Raw genomic sequence first — 20,429 nt, 5'->3', positions numbered from 1 at the left:
GTAAAGGAGCATCTAATAGTTTAGCCTTCACATGATCAGGCAAGGTTTGTTCCCTAAGCCAAGCATGTCTACGAATAACTGATCCTGTAACAGCAGCTCTACTTGAAGCCTCTAGGGCATCATAGCCACATTGTAAGGTGTGTTTACCCACTTGTTCTGCACTATGGATCATATCCTGCAACTCCTTCAAGTCTGGTTGTTCAGGTTGAGACATTTTATTCCTTAATTGTGATAACAGAAACTGCTGATATTTAAGCATATGAAACAGACAATTTAAGGCCCTCATGGCTAGAGTGGCCGAGGTATATACCTTTTTTCCCCCCCTTCTAAGGATCTTGACTCTCTTCGAAGGTAGTGGGTTCTAGCAGTAGAGGCCTTCATTCCCTTGGGGCCTTGAGAAATGGTTTCAGGGTCAGCATTATGGCTTTTTGTAAAGAAATTGGTGAGAGTTAGGAACTCTGTAGTACCTATCAGGTTTGACTGGGGCAGGAGGCAGGGAATCCGGACTAAGGCAAGCCTCCGAATAAACATCATCAAGTATGTCCAAGACAGGAGGTATCGCCAGAGGTCTGTGTTGAGGTAACAAAAGAAATTCCCTAAGTCTTTTCTTAGAATCAGAAAAGTCTTGGCCTTCCCAATGAAAGTGTTCCCTCAAGGTGTGCAAGGTTTCCCCAAAAGAAAAATCCTCATGAGAAGATACAGAAGGAATGGACTGCTCTGCATCCGAATCTTCATAAGGGGAGTAAGAGTGTTCCTCTACATCAGAATGTTCTGATAAAATGGATCCCTGATCAGAAGAGGGAGAATATCTTCCTCCACTCTGGGTCTCTTGTCTGGGGGGGGGGGGGTTGTGAACCCCTGATAAGAGTATTTAAATCCTCAGCCATTTTAAGCATCTGGTTTTAGGCATGGGGCCTGGAGATGGGCCCTGTGCAACAGGCCTCTTGGGATGCCTGGCTGATTTGGACTTAGTAAAGGCCTTAATGGGGCTTCTAAATTCAACGAGTATTTATTGCACCAAAATAGAAGTACAAGCGCTTTCTCGCAGAAGGCGGAATTTTTATTCTGCCGAAAGCGCTTACTTTCTATTTGGTGCAATAAATACACGTTTGGATTTAGAAGCTTTGCTCTTATTGTGTTCCAGTTTCGCTTTTTCACTACCTTAATGGAAAAGGAAGACGAGGGTCTAAAGACACCATGGGTAGAAGTGGACCTATCCACATTAGGAGATTCAACGCTCACAGTGGCTTCGGTGGTTGTAGTCTGGGTCTGGGCCAAGGTACCTGCGGTCTCGGTTACAGAAGACACCGCCAAAGAAGTGTCGTCGGTAGTCAGGGACTGCAAAGGCATCTCGCTGAGAACCGGACCACGTGTAGCCGGTTTTGGCGTGGTGAAGGGTGGGGACCGCGGACCTCGCGTGTCGGTCCTTGTCCTTGCGTTTTTTGGACAAAACGGTAGTTGGAGTCTCCGACGACATTTTATAATCAGAGGCTGTACCAAAAAGTGTTGGGCAAACTCCGCCCGACGCTTAATAGTGCGTTTACTGAAAGTAGAGCAAAAGCGACAGCCCGAGACGTCGTGGTCTGGGCCTAAACAAGGTATGCAGAGGGAATGGAAATCCTTATGCAGTATTTGCTTCCCCACAAGAAATACAATTGTTAAATTTTTCTGACATCGGTCTGAGGCAAGAAAAGTTTCCCCAACGGGGTACTTAGCTTTAATGAAGACTTCGGTTTCCAATTTTTCGTAAATTCAGGAGCTGGCCAACCGGCACTTGCGAACTGCTTCTGCTTCGGGCACCGTGCGGCAAAAAAGACTGAAGAAAATGGCGTCGGATGTGTCTTATATACCCCTGCCTCACTGACGTCAGGAAGAAGGGGACAACAACCGACGCCGGACCTAGACTTTGGAATTCGGCCGACCAAGGGACCGCCTGACGGCAGAGAACCCATATGTGATTACTGCAGCTGTATGCACGATTAACATCGGAGGTATCTTCTGCAACTTTGTCTGATAGGGACATGCAGGTATGCCTCCTTGAGGTCCAACGTTACTAGCCATGCTTTCTTGCCCAGCATAGGAAGAAGCTGCTGTAGTCTTAGCATCTTGAATTTGGGTACATGTAAGAAGGTGTTTAGAATTGAAAGGTCCAGAATTGGTCTCCAGGCATTGTCCTTTCTGGGGACTAGAAAGAGTCTTGAGTAAAATCCTTGGCCGTGCTCCCATGCAGGTACCAGTTGAATGGCTCTCATGTCCATGAGAGCTGTAATTTGTTTTTGTGCCTCTGCCCATTGATTTTGTGGCAGGTTTGGCATTCCTCTTATCGTTGGCAAGGTGTGGAAATGGAATCTGTATCCTCATGAAATTATGTCTAGGACCCATTTGTCCTTTGTGACAATATGCCAGTTGTCTGTAAAAAGTGTGAGTTCTCCCAAGGGAGCTGCCAAGAGAGTGTTCCTTGGCCGGACGAGGTATAAGTCAATGAGTTTGCCTTCTAGCAGTTTGGGGCCTGTCTTCTCCTCCCTTCTGTGTTGCAGTGCCCCATTGTTGAGGTTTGTATTGGGCTTGTGGTTGTCCTCTGCCTCTTGGACGTCTGTATTTACCACTCTGTGGTCTGTCAGTAGCTGGAAAGGACCAATTTTTTGTTGGCCAATTTCTGCTGAAGCGAGGGGGCTGTACCTGTAGAAAATCTTTGACTGTCTGCATAGATTTTGCCTTATCCTCCATTTTCTTTAAGACTTCTTCTGCTTTAACTCCAAATAGAACATCCTGCTGTAAGGGAGCATCTAGAAGCTTTGCCTTAACATGATCAGGCAGAGCTTGTTCCTTTAACCAAGCATGCCTACGTATAACAGACCCAGTGACAGCTGCTCTGCAGGAAGCCTCTAAGGAATCAAACCCACATTGTAAAGTATGTTTGCCCACCTGTTCAGTTGCATGCAACAGATCCTGCATTTCTTTCAATTCGGATTGTTGACGGAGTGTGCTCATTTTTTGTTTTAACTGAGACATTAGAAATTGCTGATATTTTAGCATGTGAAATTGGCAATTTAGTGCTCTCATAGCTAGAGTGGCTGAGGTGTAAACCTTTTTCCCCCACCTGTCAAGTGCTCTAGAGTCCCTTTCAGAGGGTACAGGATTTTTTGCCATAGAAGCCTTAGCCCCTTTGGGACCCTGGGAGATAGTCTCTGGATCAGCAACAGGGCTTTTATAAAAGAATTTGTGGGAGTAAGGCACTCTATATTATCTGTCTGGTTTGGCTGGAGCAGGAGGCAGAGAATCTGGGTTCAAACTAGATTCTAAGTAAACATCATCCACAATGTCTAAAACTGGGGGATGGCAAGTGGTCTGTGCTGGGGGAGTAAAAGAAACTCTCTGAGCCTTTTCTTTGAGTCAGAGTAGTCCTGACCTTCCCAGTGAAAATGTTCCCTCATAGTGTGTAAAGTTTCCCCAAAGGAGTAGTCTTCAGGAGGAGAGGCTGAGGGAATAGAATCCTCAGCATCAAAATCTTCATAAGGGGAAAAGGAGTAATCTTGGTCCTCAGAGGAGCCTGAGGAAATAGACACTTGTTCAGAGGAGGCATAATCTTCCTCTTGTCTAGGCCTTTTGTCGGGTGGGGGTTGGGAACCCCTGATTAAAGAGATCAAATCTTCAGCCATTTTAAGCATCTGTTTCTTAGGCAGGTGGCCTTGAACTGGGGACTGAAGTGCAGTCTTTTTTGACTTAATAGGAGTCTTAGGCTTAGGATACGTTTTTATGGTGAGGGTCGTCGGTCTGAAGATGCCTTCCGAAACCGAAGGTGTTTCTGCAGCACCGACATCTCTTTCTGTAGTGTCGTCGGTAGGGGCTAAACAAAATGGCTGCGTCAGCCTAGCACTCTCCGCCAAAGGCTCCGAAGCAGTCTCAGGTTCCAAATCTGCGGTAGTCAGGGGCTGCGTCGAAGCCTCACTGAAGACCGGTGCACCCGAGACCTGTCCAGCCGAGGCCTCGGAGTCTGGCTTGGGTCTAGGCTACCTGTCCTTATCCTTGCGTTTTTTGTGCACGCCGGTAGTCTGTTGCTCCGACGGCATGGTATAGTTAAATTTTCTACCGAAGTAATGTTGTGCGAAATCAAAGCGTCTTTTTATAGTACGCTTATTAAACCTAGCACAAAAACGACAACCAGTGACGTCGTGGTCTGGGCCTAGGCAAGGTATACAGTAAGAATGAAAATCCTTATGAGGTATTTGCTTCCCACAAGAAATACAATTAACTTTTTCTGACATCGGTCTGAGGCAAGAAAAGTTTCCCCAATGGTGTACTTAGCTTTATTAAAGACTTCGGATCTGAAATTCGACTTCGAAAATCTCAGGATTCGGCCGACCGGCACTTGCGAACTGCTTCTGCTTCGGGCACCGCACGGCAAGAAAGACTGAAGAAAATAGCGTTGGATGCATTATTTATACCCCTGGTGCACTGACGTCAGGGAAGAAGCGACAGCAACCGACGCCGGACCAAGACTTTGAAATTCCAGCCGACTGCGGGTCCGCCTGACGACAGGATAACCCAAGTGTGATGACTGCAGCAGGGTAACACGATGATCATCAATACTTCATCTACAAGCAAATACACCACATAGGTTGTATAGGATAGAGAAGTACAAACAAATCCCAGCAAAGAAAGGGGGATGGTGGGTGGGTAACCTGGACTGCAACAGTGAATACACTCTAAGATCTACATTTATGGTAGGTACGCAACTGTACTATGTTCATCGTATTTCACTGTTGCTTTCATTACACTTGGGTTGAATCCCAAAGCTGAGGTTGGGCAGCTGGGTCTAAATAGAATTAGGAGTGGCTATAAGGCCCTGCAGAACTGCAGTGGCAAAGTCTGCTCTGGATTTGGAGTAAAGAGGTAAGTGGTAGTGCTTATTAAAAGTGTGCACTGAAGTCCAAGTTGCAGCCTCCAAAATATCCTTTGTTGGTACTCCTCTGAGGAAGGCTGCTGAGGTGGCTGCTGCTCTGGTAGAATGTGGTCTAATGCCCTTAGGCACTGACTTGCCATGCTGTGAATAGCAGAAACGAATGCAGTGTCCTATCCATTTGGAAATAGTCTGCTTTGAGATGGCCTTTCCTTGTGATCCTGCAGCATATGCCACTAAAAGATGCTCAGTCTTTCTGAAAGCTTTAGTTTTGTCCAAGTAGAAGCATAGCTGTCTGTGTATGTCCAAAGAATGCAGAAGTCTCTCCCCTTTATTCTGTGGGTTTGGGAAAAAAGCAGGCAAATGAATGGTTTGGTTAAGAGCCACACTGGACACTACCTTAGGCAAAAATTTTGGGTTTGTCCTTAGAGAAGCCCTGTCCGGATGGAAGATAATAAAAGGTTCCACAGCCATTAATGCCTGTAACTCCTGAGACTCTTCTTGCTGAAGTTATTGCTAGGAGCAGAGCTGTTTTCCGTGATAACATGACATGATTTGGAAATAAGTGACCTATTTCTTCATTTTTGCAAATAATGGGCCATAAAAAGTCTACAATATATTTCAAAGTCGTTGAAAAAGAAGAAAACTTAGTTACAAGAAATATATTTTCACTTTTGTCACAAAGTTTCCTTAAATCTGAAACTTTGATTACCTACTTTTTTGACCCTGTTTTTATTCCTATCAGGGTTTGACAATCTATCACAACTTCTCTTGATGATGCTTTCAGAATAACCTCTAAACAGTAGTCTGAATTTAACATTCTCGAATTCCACCCTCAAATTGGCACTATCTGAGGTATGTTCCTTGATGCGTTTAAATTCACCAAAAGGAAGTGCTTCAATTAAATGTGCAGGATGTGCACTGGTAGCATGTAAAAAGTTATTTGAAGCTGTATTCTTCCTAAAGGGTCTAAACTGTACTAATTCATTTTCATCTACGTATAACAAAATATCCAGAAATTGGATTATTTGTGTGTTCACTGTGAATGTGAATTCCAAACCAAATTTATTTTGAAGTTGGTCCACAAAATTATCAAAATCTGACGTTTTACCCTTACAAATGAAAATCAAATCATCAATATATCCATGATATGAAATTACATTTTTTTGAAAAAACTCTAAAGTATACAAAAAGCTAATCTCAAAATATGACAAACAAAATAGCATAAGTAGGGGCAAAATTAGCCCCCATCGCAGTGCCCTCTTTTTGAAGGAAAATCTTTTGTTCAAAAAGAAAATAATTATGAGTGAGTGCAAACTCTAATAACAAAATGATGAATGAAGTACGTGGTCCCTCCCCCAAAATTTTACTAATGGCCTCCAAACCAAATCTAGTTTTAATACTGGTGTAAAGAGCCTTTACATCAACCGTAGCCCAATAAAATGTTTTGTCCCATCTGAAATTTTTAATCAACTCACAGTATTGATTGGTGTTACTAATGTGAGAAGTGACATTCTTAAGTTCTTTTTTGAGAATGCTATCTAAAAGTATGCCTATATGTTCCAAAAAGCCTCCACAACAAGACACAATTGGACGACCAGGGGGATCTAGTAGATTCTTATGGATTTTGGGCAAAGCATAAAAAGTTGGGTCCTTGGGGTTAACAATAAACAATTTTTTAACATCCCTGCTATTCAAGAAACCTAACCTTTTGCCCCTTTCTAAAAGCTCCATAAGCAATGAATTATACTCACTAACCGGGTTATTGGACAGTTCTACATAAACACAGTCATTACACAAAAGATCATAATTCATTTTTAAATAATGACATCTTTCCATAATAACCCAATTTCCCCTTTATCCGCCGTGCAAAAAATATATTTACTAGAGACATTTTTCATTTCCTTTAAAGCATACTCAATTTCCACTTTTTTACAAGGACATTTTCAAAAACCTTCAAAATGGAACAATTTTTAGGTGGACAAAATGAGCTACACACAGGCAAACTTGGAACAGTAAGTTTGCCATATCCAGTACAGAAACGCTCAGTATGCAAGGCATCACTACCAAAATCCAAAACAGAGCTAGAAGCAGTTTCAGAATCTAAATCACCCATAACAAAATTATCAGCTTCCTCAAAAGAATATTCATGAATAGAAATCTAAGAATGGTGTAAATTGTTTACAAAATCTTTTGAAGTTAGAGAGCAGCTTCATTTTAAAATTTGGTACTTTGAGATCTAGGGGTATGAATTTGGAGGTAAATCTTACTATTTAATGAATTTGGCATTTTTTGCTGTTGTAATTTTCTATGTTGCATTTCAATGCTTTTCTTTGATTATTAGACATCTTCTCTATATGGATTTAGTGCCAAATGTTCATATTCACTTATATTTGCTTGTCATATGTAATGTCTCTTTAAATACTTTGGTCACTTTTTTTCTTTACAATTAACTTTTTGTAATTGATTAATTGCATTTTGCACAATATAAATAGTTGCAACATGTGCTTGTACTTTATTCCTTTGAAGGCATTTCGCCGAGGTACCGGAATAAATCTGTTGCAGCGTTCCAGTTTCTGTGGTTATTTTTACACTCATTAACAGGTGACCTTGATGGAGGAAAGGTTTTGAAGGCCTCGATTGCGTGCATCACTGCCAGCATTTCCTTTTGGTTTATGTGCATGCGCAGCTGTCCTTGAGACCATAGGCCTTGGATACATTTGCCCTCCATGTGTGCTCCCCATCCTCGGTCCGAAGCGTCCGGGTGATGGTTTGCTTTGTTCTTGGTTTGTTGAAAGGCAACCCTCTGTTGGACTGGCAGGCATGAGCCCACCACAGGAATTCCTTTTGAAGGCAAGGAATAATTGGTATCAAAGCTTCTAAACTGTGACTGTGCTGAGACCATACACTCCTTAGGTACCATTGTAATTTTCTCATACGCAGCCTGGCCTGTGGAATCAGAATTATGCAGGATGCCATGTAACCCAGGGCCTGCAGGATTTTCCTTGCAGTTAGCCGAGTTTGTCTTGTCAGATTCATGAAGTAATCCGAAGTTGTTTTGTTTTTCTTCTGTGAGAAAGGCCATTTGGGTGGTTGTGTCCAGATCTGCACCCAAAAAGGTTATCCTTTGGGATGGAACAAGTCTTGATTTTTGGATGTTGACTGTGTATCCCAAGGCCTGTAGTAGGTGGATGGCATATGCCAAGTCCTTTATCAAATTTTCCTTGTTGTCCGCTTGTATAAGGCAGTCGTCCAGACATGGGTAGATTTGAATCCCCTGAAGTCTGCAGTGTGCAATTACTGATGCCAGGCATTTCGTGAATACTCTGGGCGCAGTAGATAAGCCAAAGGGCAATGTTGAGAATTGATAATGCTCTGATCCTGCAAGAAATCTGAGGTGTCTTCTGCAACTTGGTCGAATAGGGACATGCAGGTATGCCTCCTTGAGATCTAGAGTCACCAGCCAAGACTCCTTGCCCAGCATGGGAAGAAGTTGCTGTAGGGTCAGCATCTTGAATTTTGGCACAATGAGGAAAGTATTTAGTGCGGACAGGTCAAGAATAGGCCTCCATTGATTTTCTTTTCTTGGAACAAGGAATAGTCTGGAGTAGAATCCTTGACCTTGTTCTGAAAGAGGAACTTTTTCTATGGCTTTCATTTGAAGTAAGTTGTTGATCTGCTTTAAAGCCTCTGCCCTCTGATTTGGTGGCAGGTTTGGCATTCCGTTTCTTCTTGGCAAAGTGTGGAAGTGGAACCTGTATCCTTTGTCTATTATTTGCAGTGTCCATGTGTCCCTTGTAATATAATGCCAGTTTTTTGAGAATAAAGAAAGCTTTCCCTAAGGGTGCTTCCAATTGAGCCCTGGTAGGCGGAATCAAAGTGAAGTCATTGTGTCTGTCCTGGTGTAGTAGTAGTTGTTGCTGTTGCTGCACTACCTCTCTGGTTGGTAGGCTGCCACTGACGGCCTCTGTAGGAGTCCCTAGCTTGCCCTCTACCTCTGGGACGCCTGTTCCTGCCTCTCTGGGCTCTGTCCGAGTCTGGAAAGGACCAATTCTTAGTAGGCCAGTTTCTGCTGAATCTCGGTGGTTGTACTTGCAGAAAATCCTTAACTGTTTGCACAGATTTAGCCTTTACTTCAAACTTCTTTAAGACCTCCTGAGCCGAGGAGCCAAAAAATTTTTGTTTTTCCATTGGAGCATCCAGGAGTTTAGCTTTAACATGGTCTGGCATGGATTGTTCCTTCAGCCAGGCATGCCTACGAATAACTGCCCCAGTCATAGCTGACCTACATGAAGCCTCCAGTGCATCATAACCACACTAAGAAATGATTACTAACCTGCTGTGAGTTATGTACCAGGTCCTGAAGGGATTTACGGTCAAGGGGTTCAGAAGAAGAAAGTTTCTTATTCAGTTCATCTAACAAATACTCTTGGTACTGTATCATATGAAATTGACAATTTAATGCCCTCACAGAAAGAGTTGCAGAAGTATATACCTTCTTTCCCCATCTCTCTAAAGCTCTAGACTCCCTTTCAGAAGGTAGAGGATTTTTGGCAGTGGCAGCTGCAACCCCTTTAGGGCCCTGAGAAATAGTATCTGGGTCTGTGGAATGGGCCTTATACAGATGAAAATGAGAATCCGGGACCCTGTAGTATCTATCAGGTTTGGCAGGTGCCGGGGGGAGAGTATCAGGGCTGTACTAACATCATTGTACACATCATCAATAACATGCAAAACAGGAGGTATAGCTAAGGGCCTATGTTGAGGCAAATGCAAAATGGTCCTTAATCTCTTTCTAGAATCAGAGAATTCCTGACCCTGCCACTGAAAATGCTCTCTCATGGAATGTAGAGTCTCACCAAAAGAAAACTCTTCAGGAGGGGAGGTCAAGGAATAGATTCTTCAGCATCAGAATCCTCATAGGGCTTAATAAGCCTCCTCCTGGTGGTCTGTTAACTCAGATCCATCCGTGGACTCATCTGAAGAGTGTTGGTCAGAGGGCTCAGTCCTGGGCCTTTTGTCTGGTGGTGGGTGAGAGCCCCTGTCCGGGTGAGGCTGAGAACCTCTAATTAAAGAAATAAGATCCTCTGCCAGGCTGAGGATCTGAGAACTAGAAGAAGGCGGCCTCTGGGAGGTAGTTTTGGGAGGCAAAGCTTTAGTAAGTTTGGCAGCTTTAGCCATGGAAAAAGCCTTAATGGACATGGAAGCAGGGGGTCTAGCTGCCCCACGTGCAGGAGTAGATTTGTCCAAAGGTATGGTGTCGGATATTTCCTGGACACTGGTTTCGGTAGGTAGCTCAGTAGCCGACTCAGCCGGGGCCTCCAGGGCCGCGGTGGTCGGTTGAGTGGATTCGGTTAAAGGAAGCTCCGAGGACTCAGTTTCAGCCGAAACCGAGACTCGCGGTAGGCCTTACCGTGGTTTCAGCCGAAACCGCGGGCCGCGAGTGTCGGTCCTTGTCCTTCCGTTTTTTCGGAGTCTCTGACGGCATCTTATATGCAAAATTAGCCCCAAAGAATTCCTCTGCAAACTCCGACCGACGTCTAAGAGTTCGTCGGTTGAAGGAAGCACAGGCTGAACAGGCCGAGACGTCGTGGTCTGGGCCTAAGCAAGGAAGGCAGTAAGAGTGGAAATCCTTATGAGGTATTTGTTTCCCACAAGTTAAACAATTATTTACTTTATCTGACATCGTCTTGAGGCAAGAAAGAGTCCCCAACGGGGTACTTAGCTTTTTCGAAGTCTTCGGTAGCTGAATTTCTTCTTATCACAGGATCTGAACGACCGGCACTTGCGAATTGCTTCTGCTTCGGGCACTGCGCGGCAAGAAAGACTGAGGAAAATGGCGTCGGCTGATGCTTTTATACCCCAGACGCTCTGACGTCGGGGAAAGTGCGACATCAGCCGATGCCAGACCCAGACTTTGGAATCCGGCCGACCGAAGGGCTGCCTGAGGCAGGACAACCCATATGTTATGACTGCAGATGCATCCTTGAAGGACATCTGCCTAAGCAATGGATGTGAAAAAATAGATGGGTTTGTATTGTAATGAGCTGAAATGGCAAAGGCATGGATCTTAATTGATGAGAAGGATAGGCCTTTGTCCAGCATCTCAGTTAGATATTGTAAAATCTGGGGAATATTTGGAACAAGCGTGTTAATTCCTTGTGCCTGGTTCCAAGCACAGAATCTCTTCCATTTTTCTGCATAGGATTTCCTGGTGCTGGGCCTCCTGGCCTCCAAAATAACATCCATAACTGCTTTAGTGAGAGGTGTATTCTGAATGGTTAAGACTATCCGCCATGCAGCTAGATTTAGGGTTCTGAGTTGGCTGTGCAGGATCTGATTGATTTGTTGGGTCAGTAAAGGAGGAATTTGAGGCAATGTCCAGGCTGGGTCTCGGGACAAGCTCCTTAGGATTGGGTACCAGTGTTGGCGTGGCCAATCTGGGGCAATTAGTATCATTTATGGCTTCTCTTGTCTGACCTTTAGGAGCACCTTGGGGAGGAGAGGCAGTGGAGGAAAGGCATATACTGTAAGGTTGTTCCAGCTGAATGACAAGGCATCCACTTTCCATGCTTGTTTGTGACAAGTCCTTGTGCAGAATCTCTGAAGTTGGCAGTTGTGAGGGGAGGCAAAAAGATCTGTGTCTGGGCATCCCCATTTCCTTGTTATCATGCTGAAGATTTGTGGATCTAGTTTCCACTCGTGAGGATCCATGAGCTTTCTGCTTAGTTCATCTGCCAGAGCATTTGTTTTTCCTGGCAGGAATTGTGCTTGCAGGTGTACTTAGTAGGTCAATGCTGTGTTCCACAAAATCATGGCTTGTCTGCAGAGGGGGTAAGAATGTGTGCCCCCCTGCTTGTTTATGTACCACATAACTGTGGTGTTGTCCGTCTATCAGCAGCTGTCCTGGATGAAGTAGATCCTTGAAGGCTGTCAGGGCATTCTGTACAGCTAGCATCTCTTTTTGATTGATGTGAAGATGCCTTTTGGCTTGGGGGCCATGTGCCCTGAATACATTTTCCTGCCATGTGGGACCCCCAGGCATAATCTGATGCATCTGTTAGTGTTTGCCTGGCTGTGGGTAAAGTGAATGGCTGTCCCTTGTTGTGGTGACAGGCCTGTGCCCACCATCGAAACTCCTGTTGGAGGCAGGGAATGAGGGAAATTAATGCTTCCAGGCTGTGGCAATGTTGAGTCCAAATACTTTTTAGATACCATTACAGTTTCGTCATATGCGGTCTTGCATATGGAATGTAGGAGGCCATGTAGCCCAGAGGCTGCAGAATGGTTCTTGCAGATAACTGGGTCTTTGTTGCCATACTTTCGAAGCAAGAAGTCAGTTGTCTTTGTTTGTCTGGCATGAGATAAGCCATCTGGGCAGTTGTATTTAAGCTTGCACCCAAGAATATTATCTCTTGAGAGGGTACATGTTTTGATTTATTTTCGTTTACTGTGTACCCTAGGCAAATTAGTAATCTTTTTACAAACGCCAGATGCTTTAGTAGAATGTCTTTAGTCTCTGCTTGAATAAAACAGTCATCCAAGTATGGATATATCTGAATTCCTCTGTCTGCAAAATGCAATTACTGGTGCCAGGCATTTTATGAAGACCCTGGGTGCAGTAGATAAGCCAAATGACAGTGCAGAGAATTGGTAGTGCATTGAGCCAGCTATGAATCTGCGGTATCTTCTGCAAGACTACCTGATTGGGACATGCAGGTATGCCTCTTTGAGGTCCAAAGTTACAAGCCAAGCCTTCATGCCCAGCATGGGCAGAAGCTGTTGCAGAGTCAATATTTTGAATTTCGGAACATCCAGAAAAGTATTTAGAATAGACAGGTCCAGATTTGGTCTCCATGCTTTGTCCTTTCTTGGTACTAAGAAAAGTCTTGATTAAAATCCTTGTCCCTGTTCTTGTTATGGCACTGGCTGAATAGCTCTCATGTCCATGAGAGATGAAACTTGTTTTTGTGCCTCTGCCCATTGATTGTGTGGCAGGTCTGGCATACCTTTTGCCTTTGGAAGGGTGTGAAAGTGGAACCTGTAGCCCTGAGAGACTATATTTAGGACCCATTTGTCCTGGGTGATCGTGTGCCAATTTTGTGAAAAAAGTGCTAGCTTTCCCCCCTAAGGGTGCTGCCAAAAGATAAATGCTTGGCATTGGCAGAGGGAAGTCATTGCGACTGTTTCCAAAGGGTGGAACAGAAAATTCCTGATCAGAAGAAGAATCAGAAGAAATGGAAACCTGATCTGAAGATTCATAATCAGTGCCTTGCCTAGGCCTCTTAGCAGGGGGTTGGGAACCCCTGATCAAGGTAATTAAATCTCAGCCATTTTGATTATATGTTTTTTAGGCACAGGGGCCTGAGCACGTGGCTCATGAGTCAGTATTTTAAACACATTATGATGTTTTTGACCTTGTTTTTGAGGCTGGCGTTGGTTTAATATAAAAATGTTGAGGCCTGAAAACACCCTCAGAAGCCGGTGCCTGCTCAGCGGTTCCGGACCCATCCAAGGGAGAGACATCCACGTGTTCAATACTCTGAGAATCTCGCGGCATACCGGACTCCGAATGGGTCTCGGTAGAGGCCTGCAACTCAAAAGTAGCAGGTATCAGGGGCTGTGAAAGCACCTCACTTAGTACCGGCGACTGGCTTAAGAGAAGCTTCACCATCAGTTTTGGACCTCGACGGTCTGTCTCTGTCTTTTTCTTTGCGTTTTTTGTGAACCCCGGTAGTCGGATTGCTAACAGACATTTCAGGATAATTAAATCTTGAACCAAAATATTTAGAAGCAAAAATATACCAACGCTTAATAGTGCATTGGTTAAATCTAGCACAAAACCAACAGCAAGGCACGTTGTGATCTGGGCCTAGGCAAGGAATACAGTACAAATGAAAATTCTTACGAGGTATTTACTTCCCACAAGTAATGCAATTATTAACTTTTACTGACATCGGTAAGGAGCAAGAAAAAAAGTTTCCCCAATGGGGTACTTCGCTTTAGTTTGAAGACTTCGGTTCTGAAACTCGAATGTGAAAAATTCAGGAGTCGGCCAAACTGCTTCTGCTTCGGGCACCACTGGGCAAGAAAGACTGAATAAAATGGTGTTGGCTGCATGTTTTATACCCCTGACGACCTGACGTCATGGAAGAGGAGACAGCAACTGACGCAGGACCCAAGACTTTGTTATTCAGGCCGACTGAGGGCAACCTGCCAGCAGATTACCCAAATGTAATAACTGCAACAGTGAAACACGAAGAACATCTTATTTTCTGAAATGGGGATACAGGATCTGAATTACCTAGACATAGTTAAATCTTAAGTTTAATTTTGGTGGTTGCCAAAAAAAGGAATTATTAGAATGTGGAAATTAAAGTCTAAAACAACTGTATCTGAAGTAGTGAATATTTAACAGACAAAAGAACTGGAAAGTGTGATCTTTAGAAAAGACTAGCAGAAAATGACACAAAAATGGAAATTGTGGGAACACAACAGACTACCTACTCTCTGGAATAGGCTCCTCATCCATGTGAAGTAGAGTTCCTCCCAAACCCAATTCAAGTGCAACTTGGCCAATTTGATGGGCAAAGCACAGTTGTGTACACTTACCATAAATGTAAATGTTCGAGTGTATTCACTGTTGCAGTCATCACACTAGGGTTATCCTACCAGGGCTAGCAATCAGTCGGCCGAAATACCAGAGGCTTAGTATTTCTGCGTTGGTTGCTGTCACTCCAGGAGTGACGTCAGGTCGTCCAGTGGTATAAAATCCGGCAGCCATCGTCACATCATCAGTTTTTCTTGCCCCAACTGTCAGAAACCCCCAAATAGGGAGCTAGGTTATGGTGGAAGAACACCACCAGTAGAAAGTAAATACCAAAAATTCCCTGTAAGGAGAGAGAGAGAGAGACACACACAAGGGGGTGGCAGTTGGGAAACCAGGACTGCAACAGTGAATACACAAACATCTACATTTATGGTAAATGTACACAACTGTACTATGTTCTTTGTGTTTCACTGTTGCAGTCATCACACTTGGGTTGATTCCCAAAGCTGAAAAAAAGGGTGGATGCAGTCAAGAAGACTGGGGGCTGGCTAGGATGCCCTGCAAGGCTGCAGTGGCAAAGCCTGCCCTGGATTTGAAGATAGACAGGTGGTAATGCTTGGTGAAGTTATGAACACAAGTCCATTTGGCAGCCTCCAGGATGTCTCTGGTGGGGACCCCTCTAAAAAAAGCTGCAGAAGTGGAGGCTGCCTGGTGGAATGCGTCCTGAACCCCTTTGGGGGCGGTTCCCCATGCTGTTTGTTGCAGAAATTGATGCAGTGTGCTATACATTTGGAGATAGTTTGGATATGGCCTTGCCCTCTGCCCCTGCTGCGAAGCTGACTAACAATTGGTCAGTTTTTCAAAAGATTTAGTCCTATCCAGATAGAATCTGAGCGGTCTGTGCACATCTAGAGAGTGCAGAATCCTTTCCCTCTTGCTTTGTGGGTTAGGGAAAAAGGTGGGCAAATTGATTGGCTGAGAGCCACACTGGACACCACTTTAGGCATGAAAGTTGGGTTAGTCCTGAGGAAGACCCTGTCAGCATGGAAAATGATGAAGAGCTCTACAGCCATGAGTGCTTGTAGCTCTGAAACTCTTCTAGCTGAAGTGATGGGCAGAAGCAAGGCTCTTTTCCAAGAGAGGAATTTTAACTCTGCTGAAAGAGGTAGGGTGAGCTTTTCCAACACAAAGTTAAGGTCCCAAGCTGGGGTAGGAGCTCTTCTGGGCGGCCTTTGTTTTCCTCTCTTAGGAACTGTTTGATGAGAGGGTGTGAGAAGGAGGTGGCTCTGTGCTGTAATGAGCAGACATGGCAGAGGAAGGTAATCCATGATGAGAGGAAGGGAGGGCTGTGCTGTTTCAGCTCCCTTAGCCTGGATCCAGGTGCAAAACCTTTTCCACTTGTCAGCATAGGATTTTCTAGTGCTGGGGCGTCTGGCCTCACGTATAACATCCAGAATTTATTTGCTTAGGCTGGCAGCTTGAGGAGAGGTCAGAGAATAAGCCAGGCTGCCAGGTTCAGGGTCTGCAATTGTGGATGCATGAATTCTCTATTTTTCTGGGTGAGGAGTGTTGGGATCTGAGGTAAGTGCCATGGTGGCAGGGGTGACAGGCTGTGCGCAGCAGTGGGTACCAGTGCTGGCGTGAACAGTCTGGGGCAATCAAGATTACCCTTGGTTTTTCCTCCCTTATTTTGAGCAGTACCCTTGAAATGAGTGGTAGAGGGGGAAATGCATAGATCGAGAGGTTTACCCATTGGAAGGATAGAGCATCCACTTTCCAGACCTTGCTGCAAGGTTCCCTGGTGCAGAATTTGCTGAGCTGATGATTGGAGTGGGAGGCAAAGATGCCCAACCTTCTGGGTGTCCCACTTCTGAGTTACAAGGTTGAAAGTTCTGTGGACTAGCTGCCACTTGCCTGGGTCTAGCAGGTTCCTGCTTAAGTTGTCTGACAGAGTTTAGGGAGCCTGGCAGGAATTGTGCTAGCAGGTGTATTTGCATTGCTGAGGCTGTGTGCCAAAGGATCATGGTGAACCTGCAGAGAGGATAAAAGTGAGTCCCTCCTTGCTTGTTGATATACCACATCACTGTGGTGTTGTCTGTTTTAATCACTAGAGGCCCCTGGGGAGAGTAGGGGCCTGAAAGCTGTCAGGGAATGCATAACAGCTGGCATCTCTTTTTGTCTGATATGCAGATGTATTTGATTTAGGCTCCATTGGCCCTGAATGCACCTGCTGTCCAGGTGTGCACCCCAGGCATAGTCTGATGCATCTGTAGTGAGGGTCTGGGCGGCATGGGGTTGTGAGAAGGGAAGTCCCTTGTGGTTGCATGCCGCTGCCCAGCAAAGAAAAGCTTTCCTTAGACAGGGTATGATAGTTTCCAGGTCTTGTGAATGTTGACACCCAAAGGCTTTTTAGGTACCATTGTAGTTTCCTCATATGCAGTCTGGCATATGACATGAGTAGAATGCAGGAGGCCATGAACCCCAGAGCTTGCAGGATTTTCCTTGTGGATAACTGGGTTCTGGTCGCTAGTTGAGAGAAGTAGCCCATCAGATAGGCTTGTTTTTCTGGAGTAAGGAATACCATCTGGGATGCTGTGTCCAGGCTTGAGCCCAGGAATACAATTTTTTTGTGTGGGTACTAGTTTTGATTTCTTTTCATTTATAGTATACCCCAGGGAGGTCAGTAGGTCCTTTACAAAGGTCAGATGCTGTAACAGCTTTTCCTGACTGCCTGAATCAGGCAATCGTCTAAGTAGGGGTAAATTTGAATATTCCTTTGTCTGCCAAAAAGCAATGGCTGGAACCAGGCATTTTGTGAAAACTCTGGGAACAGTGGATAAGCCAAAGGGAAGCACAGAAAACTGAAAGTGCATGGATCCTGCCCTGAAACGTAGACATTTCCTGAGAGAATCCCCGATTGGGATGTGTAGGTAGGCCTCTTTTAGGTCTAGGGTGGCTAACCAAGCATCCTTGGAAAGCATAGGAAGAAGCTGCTGGAGGTGAGCATTTTGAATTTTGGTATCACCAGAAAGGTGTTTAGAATGGATAGACTGAGGATTGGGCACCAGGTGCCCTCTTTTCTGGGTACCAGGAAGAGTCTGAAATAGAAACCTTGGCCTATCTGGTCTGCAGGAACATGCTGTATTGCCCTCATGGAGAGCACGGAAAAGACTTGCTTTTTGGCCTCTGCCCACTGGTTTGGTGGAAGATCTGGGAACACTTTTTGGGTTGGAAGTGTGTGGAAATACAATTTATATTCCTGGGACACTATGTTGAGGACCCATCGGTCGTTGGTAATAAAGGCCCAGTTGTTTGCATGGAAAGAGAGTTTTCCTCCTAGGGGCACAAGCAGGTGGGCAGAGGTAAGGGGTGAAGGTGTAAAGTCACTGCGAGTTCTTACCATAAGGGGGTGGCTTAGCACTCCCTGTTTTTCAAGTGAAGGAACTCCATTGCTTAGATCTCTGCATTCCATGAGACTGCTGTCTGGGGGGGGGGGGGGGGGTCTGCTTCCCCTGTGTCTGGGCTGAGCTGGCCTGGAGGGGGCCAGAAAGGACCAGTGCTTTTAGGGGCAATGCCTACTGAACCTCAAAGGCAGGACCTGTAAAAAGTCTTAAGTGTCTGCATAGATTTAGCTTTTTCTTCTATCTTTTTTAAGACCTCTTCTACCTTGGTGCCAAACAAATTGTCTTTCAAGGGTGCATCCAATAATTTGGATTTGACATGGTCTGGCAAGTTCTGTTCCTTAAGCCAAGCATGCCTTCTAAGGACAGAACCAGTGACTGCTGCCCTGCAAGATGCTTCTAGGGCATCAAAGCCACACTACACTATGCTTAGTAACATGGCTTGCAGAATGCATAAGCTCTTGTAATTCTTTTTTTCTGCTCAAGCAGGAAAGGAAGATATATTTATTTGAGGAGTTCCATGGTATGCTGCTAATATTTCAGCATGTAGAACTGACAATTTAGTGCTGTAATACCAAGAGTTGCATAGGTGTATACTTTTTACGCCATCTGTCTAAAGCTCGGGAATCCCTGTCTGAGGGGGTGGGATTCTTAGCTGAGGTTGCTTTAATTCCTTTTGGTTCCTAGGAGATGACCACTGGGTCAGCAGTGATTTTTGAAAAGGAATTTGAGAGAGTCAGGGACCTGTCAGGTTTCCTGGGAGAAGGAGGTAGGGTGTCAGGAGTCCAAATGGATTCCATAAAAACATCATCCACAACATCCAGGACAGGAGGAATGGCTAAAGGTCTGTGCTGTGGTAAATCTAAGAATTCTCAGAGTCTCTTTTTTGACTGAGGACAGTCCTGACATTTCCATTGGAAATGCTCCCTTAAAGTATGTAGGGTTTCACCAAATGAAAAATCCTCGGGAGGAGAGGCAGAAGGAATTGATTCCTCTGCATCAGAATCCTCATAAGCAGAGGGGGGTTGCATGTCTTCATATTCAGAAACCTCAGAGTCATCGGTCTCCTGTTCAGATAAAACTACTGAGGACAAGTCTCTTTCTTTTGGAAGGGGTAGCCTGGCTTCCCCTAATAAGCATAATAAGGTCTTCTGCCATTTTAAGCATTTGAGACTGAGGCATGGAAGCAGGTGCCTGAGCTTGGGTCGTCGTTTTTTTAGGCGTAGTTCATACCCTGGGCCTTAGAAACTCGGTAGTTTTACAAAGAACTGAAGACGCGAAATAAATCGTCGGCTCGTGTAGAGTATCGGTAGTGTGAAGAACTTCCTCGGAAGCCGGTGCCTTCTCAGCAGCTCCGGACCCATCCAAGGTAGTCATCCTCAGGCACCTTAGTCGAAGAGTCTCGCGGCATACCAGACTCCTAACGGGTCTTGGTAGTGGCCTGCGAATCCGCAGAAGCGGGCATCAGGGGCTGCGAAAGCACCTCACTGAGGACCGGTAAAACTGACAACTAGCTTAACGGAAACGTTGTTGGCAGTTTTGGACCTGTGCGGTCTGTCTCTGTCTTTATCCTTACGGTTTTTGGAAGATCAGTAGTCGGTTGGCTTACCAAAGCCATATCGGACTACGAGGACTGACAGCGAAAATATTTAGCTACAATAAGGGCCCGACGATATATAGTTCTAGTGTTGATCAAAGCACAAAAGCGACAGCAAGGGACGTCGTGGTCTGGGCCTAAAGTGATGCAGTAAGAATGGAAGTCTCAGTGTGGTATTTGCTTTCCACAGGCGAGACAATTGTTAACTTTTTCTGACATCGCTTAGAGCAAAAAAAAAAGAATCCCCAATGGGGTACTTCACTTTAGAAGACTTCAACTTCAATTTGGAAACAAACTCCGGTAGCGGCTGACCGTTACTCGTGCAAACTGCTTCTGCTTTGGACTCCTCGGTAAGAAAGACTGATGTAATGGCGTCAGCTGCCCGATTTTATACCACTGACAAACTGACGTCAGTCCTGGAGAGACAGCAACCAACGCAGAAATACTAAGACTCTGGTACTTAGGCCGACTGAGGGCTACCCCTGGCTGGATAACTCTAATGTGCTGACTGCAACAGTGAATCACTAAGAACATCAGGAAATTCAACCCTGGCTTGGCACCTACATCTATAAAAGACACAGGCAATCTGTAAATGGTTCATCTCCCAGGCCACTGCTTGTACATGTTACAACTCCCAAGCCCTTGCTTACACTTATAAAGGGTACCAGAACTTCTCAGAGGTTTAGGATGCATGACTAGGCTTAAAAAGGCCCTTGTGGTCATTAGCCTAGTAAACACATGAAACTATGAACATGCAGAATAATCTGTAGAAGGATTGAGGTTTAACGAAGGGTGAAACTGATCACCTTATGTAATGTTAGTCTGTTGACAATTGTATAAAAGAATATGTGATGTATCATGTTTGTAATTGTGAAAAAGTTGACATGGTTCATTTTTTCTTTTACATAAATGTAATTCAATAAAGGTGTTATAAAGAGAGAGAGACCTGGATTTAGCATTTAACGGTATAAATCAGACCTT

At 44.8% G+C, this 20,429-nt stretch overlaps 1 protein-coding gene across 1 annotated transcript in view; it reads right to left on the bottom strand.

Moving 5' to 3' along the window:
• Positions 1-20,429, bottom strand: part of DCAF8 (DDB1 and CUL4 associated factor 8) — a 1,751,511-nt gene that overhangs the window by 1,088,060 nt on the left and 643,022 nt on the right. The window contains exon 6 of the mRNA XM_044059248.1: positions 6,908-7,061. Coding sequence (XP_043915183.1) covers positions 6,908-7,061 — 154 coding nt within the window. The remainder of the gene's footprint in view (positions 1-6,907; positions 7,062-20,429) is intronic.

This window comes from Protopterus annectens, chromosome 17.part0 (genome assembly GCF_019279795.1).
Source record: "Protopterus annectens isolate FY-2018-M chromosome 17.part0, PAN1.0, whole genome shotgun sequence".
NCBI classification, from domain to species: Eukaryota; Metazoa; Chordata; order Ceratodontiformes; family Protopteridae; genus Protopterus; species Protopterus annectens.
Note: the sequence above shows the minus strand (reverse complement) of the source record. Positions and strands in the feature narration are given on the sequence as shown.